Here is a 4,249-nt window from a genome sequence, read left to right as displayed (position 1 = left end):
TCTACCTGGATAGGCCTACTGATTTTACGTCCCCATTAGCATTAGCAGGTATCATACAGGGGTCTCGCACCTGGGAAGGCCATGTGCACTTCTTGGCAGAACATGTCGACCAACATAACATCAGTTGAATGACGTCTGTATCGGGATTATCGCAGAGTGTCAGCGCGTAATGTCTTTCTGCGATGTTCCAAAGGAAATGTCAACAGTATTCCATTATGCGTTTCTGAATTGAAGTTTGCCCCGTCTAGTCGTCATACAAAGGGGTGATCACTCTTTGTACATATTGGTCTGCAGCATAACAGCGACGAACTCGTCCCGGTTGATCTTGTTGTCCCCCGTCATGTCTGCCTCCTCCACCATCTCCCGGAGCATGGTGTCGCTGACCTTTACCCCCACTTCCTTAGCAACCAGCTTCAGGTCCTCGACCGTCAAGCAGCCCTTCTTGCCTGCCGGGAGTAAGGCGAAGGATTCGCGAGAACGCGAGTAATCATTACAAGAATAAAAAAAAATAAAAATTCATTAATAAATTAATTGTAATGGAGAGATGAGGGTCTCGAAAGCAAGAACATTTAGAAGATTCGACGGAAACAAAGAGATAAAGAGGATGAAAAAAAAAATAAATAAAGGAGAAGAAAAGAAGAGAACGTTGACGAAAAAAGATATTTGTCGCTGCATCACTGGAGTTATTGCTGTACGTAACAATTAATGAAGAGATTGGTTGATGGGTGGAACTGTACCAAATCTTCCGTGAGCCATAATTAAGAATTGTTTCACCCAAAGATATGAATCATTGTCAATGACTGTGACTTTATCGTATCCTATACCCGGACAACTTTCCCTGAGGAGGCAGAGTCATCTGAACAGAAATGTATGTCTGGGAATGTATTTTCCAGTTATCATGTAGGATTGAGTAACAGTGATTGACTAAGTAGTATGAATCTCACCATAGTCCATCATATCGAATCCCTGGTTTATCTCGGCGTAGATGTCCCGACTGTCTCCTTGCCGGTGTGCTACCAGATCCAAGAAATCCTTGAAATTAATTTCCCTGCCATACAAAGTGAGGACACATTTAGCGTAGCAAAGTTGCATCACAAAAATGTAATCGATAGCACATTGGCACCTCTGACGTATTTTAGTAAAAGGTGTAATGTGAAAAATATGAATTTATGTTGTTTCTTTCATTTGGTAGGTTACCAAGGCCTAATATTCCTGAATTTATTTGAATAGAATGTTAAAAGATTTGTGGGATGAATGTATTGATACACCCTTTGCTAAATCAATCAATACGGAATGGCGTACTTGAAGTCTCACAAGCTAGAACGTAATACAAGTTCAGCACTTTAGGGCTGGACACAACTTAATATACATACATATATATATATATATATATATATATCATATATATATATATATATACAGTATATATATATATATATATATATATATATATATATATATATACAGTATATATATATATATATATATATATATATATATACAGTATATATATATATATATATATATATATATATATATATATATATATATATATATATAGTCTGGTGGCCTGTTCGGACCATTAAAATATATGAAATTTTGACAATATGAAAATTTAAAATTCTATTGTTCCGAAAGAAACGGAAATCGCGTGACCATGGTAGGAGATAGCCTTTTTGGAAATTTGGTGACCCGACATCAATTTTTAGTGGCCTAGAACCACCACCACCAGAGCCATCGCTAATGTCGAGCCCTGAGTTAAACGTCATTCATTAGTGATGTTGCCCGGTACTTTTCTCCCTCAGAGGGGATAGTCTTTGCCGAATAGATAATCTTGACGTTACTTTCAAGATTAGTTAATTCTACTTAAGTAGACATCATTCAATGTAATCACAGACGACAAGTTTAACCTGAGTGGTATTCCCATCTCAGTTACGCTATTGGTGAAGTTTTTTCCGATGTAGGGTTCTAAACAGATTATTTGCACTCTTACAATTAAACAAGAATGAAACTCAAATACACATGCAGATTGAGTAAATGCAGCAGTATTATCATGGGAGGTTTTAAGAAAATCGGGCAATCCATTGCAAAGTTTTGAGTTTCGGTGCCGCCATGGCTGAATGAGAAGACTGCTAAAGTTCGTGACGTCACCCATGGATAACTATAAAAAGGATATATAAAAAGAATTCTACAATAATTATTTCATAATTCTCTTTTTAATGGAAAGTATATACACAATCCCTCGACTTGCCACTGATATTTGTTAAGGGCATTACTATTCCCCCTGCTTTCTGAATGAGGTAAGTCAAAATGTTCTTTCATGATACTAGAAAAGTGAAAATATGTTAAATTACATTTCTCTATATCTTTGTTCATGCGTAGCATCACAAAATAGTGCAGTCTTCTCATCCAGAGATGGCAGTACCGAAACTTTACAAATTTATCCGATTTTTCTCAAACTTCACTGTTGTATTGCTACAGTACTTTCTTTCGATTCGCATAATATCTGCATGTATTCATGCAAATATTATGAGGATCGAAACCCATTATTCATGAGTTTCGTTTTCCTTCTATAAAATCAAAACTGTGACGTCTGGAGGCACGTACCCGATTATCCCTCGGCCGAGGTCCACTGCGAAGAAGACAATGAAAAAAAAAAATCACTTTGGGTTAAAGGTGAAGTGCTTCAATCGGAATATTATCTCTAAATTAAACACATTTTATTTCATCAATTAATAATAACTCAAAATTAAACACAATTTTTATTCATCATTTTAGTTCACTGAAAAAAACTAAGTGCCGGCATCAGCCGTTGGCATCTTGTAATGGAGAGAATATTCCTGCCTTAGGTGGTTAATAATGAAGAAAACTTAGATAAGCTCTTCTATGATTTCTCTGGAAAATTTCATTATGGGAGATTATTTTATTCCCGAAAAGTCATGATGTGTTGTATCACTGCATTGCAGAGCCTCGTTTCAACAGCCCCTATATACAATAAGCGCATTGAAGAAAATAACATATTTCATACGGTAGCAGCCATGAAGGTAGCGATTAATCAGCTTTGTGTATGACCTGTTACCGTGGTATAACTCACCTATCGCTTCATCAGTCTCCCTGTGTGACAGCTTGAAACCTAGCACGCGGAGAGCTCGCCGCAGCTCAAAGGCATCAATGTACCTTAGAGGAGACAAAAAGTAAAAAAAAAAAAAAAAAAAATGATTTTACTACTCACAATGCAAGATAAAAAATAGAGATCTATTTTTAGTTTCCGTAATATTATGATAGCAAATATCATCATCATTTTCTAGTTAGTTCATCGTGTGGGTCGCTTTTTATATCAAGTTTATAACTAATGTATTTATTTGTGCCCAATTCGCAATCAGCAAAACTGGAAGACGAATTGCAACACAGCCCCCACCCCTCTCCTCCGACACACTACGCACGACAACACCTTTGGCTGCGAAAAGACCAACCATAACAAAATACATGTAGGGGCCTACTCGTTGTGACCGCTGGGGGGAAAACAAACTACCTACAAGTTTACTTAAATCTAGGATTCTCCAATGTAACACTGTAAGGTTGGCGTCGGGATTTTTTTCTCGATGCATTTTTTCTTTAACAATAACAAGTGGAATGTGATATTGAAATTGAGATTTATAGATGTGCATCAAATACACTTCCTGCACATAGGCATTTTTCTTTTCACTATCAGTGTTGGTATTTACATGTATACTCAGCCTCTAATAACAGCAGTTGAAAATAATTACGATGCCGCATTTACCCTCTTTGCTCTTTGTCAAACACGTTAAATACGGCTTTCAAATCTCGGATCTCCTGCTCCGTAAATTGCTCCAACAGTGACCTGTCTGTGTCTGTCACGTGATCCCCCTGCTCCAATGAGAGGAGGTGACTCGTAGCCACGCCCATATCACCATGGCGTGAAGGTGATGCAGACGTCACGTCTGATGTGGCGCCATTTCTCGAGGACGTGGCGCCGGTCATTAGATAGCTTTTATTTCTATTGGACATTTCTTGCTTGAAATGTGTGTACGTGAGGGCTAGACAAAACAAAGAAATGAAATAGTACATTTGATTGAAGTTAGAGATCAGCAGCAATAAACAGTAATAAATACGCGATAAGAGCGTTTGAGATGTCAACATTCCAATACAAATCTAGTACGAAACTTAAGCAGTTAAAAAAGGTTATCAAATTTAGTAGGCCTACTAATATTGTGTGAACCAACAGGCT

At 37.4% G+C, this 4,249-nt stretch overlaps 1 protein-coding gene across 1 annotated transcript; it reads right to left on the bottom strand.

The window, feature by feature from the left end:
* Positions 1-267: 267 nt before the first annotated feature.
* On the bottom strand, positions 268-4,029 carry LOC140229117 (uncharacterized). Its single transcript, XM_072309383.1, has 5 exons — positions 3,782-4,029; positions 3,095-3,177; positions 2,608-2,632; positions 945-1,048; positions 268-446 (listed from the first exon to the last, which is right to left on the bottom strand). Exons 1-5 carry the CDS (start codon positions 4,027-4,029, stop codon positions 268-270), a joined length of 639 nt encoding a protein of 212 aa, XP_072165484.1.
* Positions 4,030-4,249: the final 220 nt, after the last annotated feature.

Source organism: Diadema setosum, chromosome 5, assembly GCF_964275005.1.
Source record: "Diadema setosum chromosome 5, eeDiaSeto1, whole genome shotgun sequence".
NCBI classification, from domain to species: Eukaryota; Metazoa; Echinodermata; class Echinoidea; order Diadematoida; family Diadematidae; genus Diadema; species Diadema setosum.
Note: the sequence above shows the minus strand (reverse complement) of the source record. Positions and strands in the feature narration are given on the sequence as shown.

Bases quoted from the DNA above. Each gene is read 5' to 3' on its own strand.
- LOC140229117 (XM_072309383.1), bottom strand. From the start codon at position 4,029: ATGTCCAATAGAAATAAAAGCTATCTAATGACCGGCGCCACGTCCTCG. The intron at 3,178-3,781 runs GTAAATGCGGCA...GTCTCCTCTAAG, and splicing joins TTTGACAAAGAGCAAAGAGG to GTACATTGATGCCTTTGAGC. The intron at 2,633-3,094 runs GTGAGTTATACC...TCTTCTTCGCAG, and splicing joins GGAGACTGATGAAGCGATAG to TGGACCTCGGCCGAGGGATA.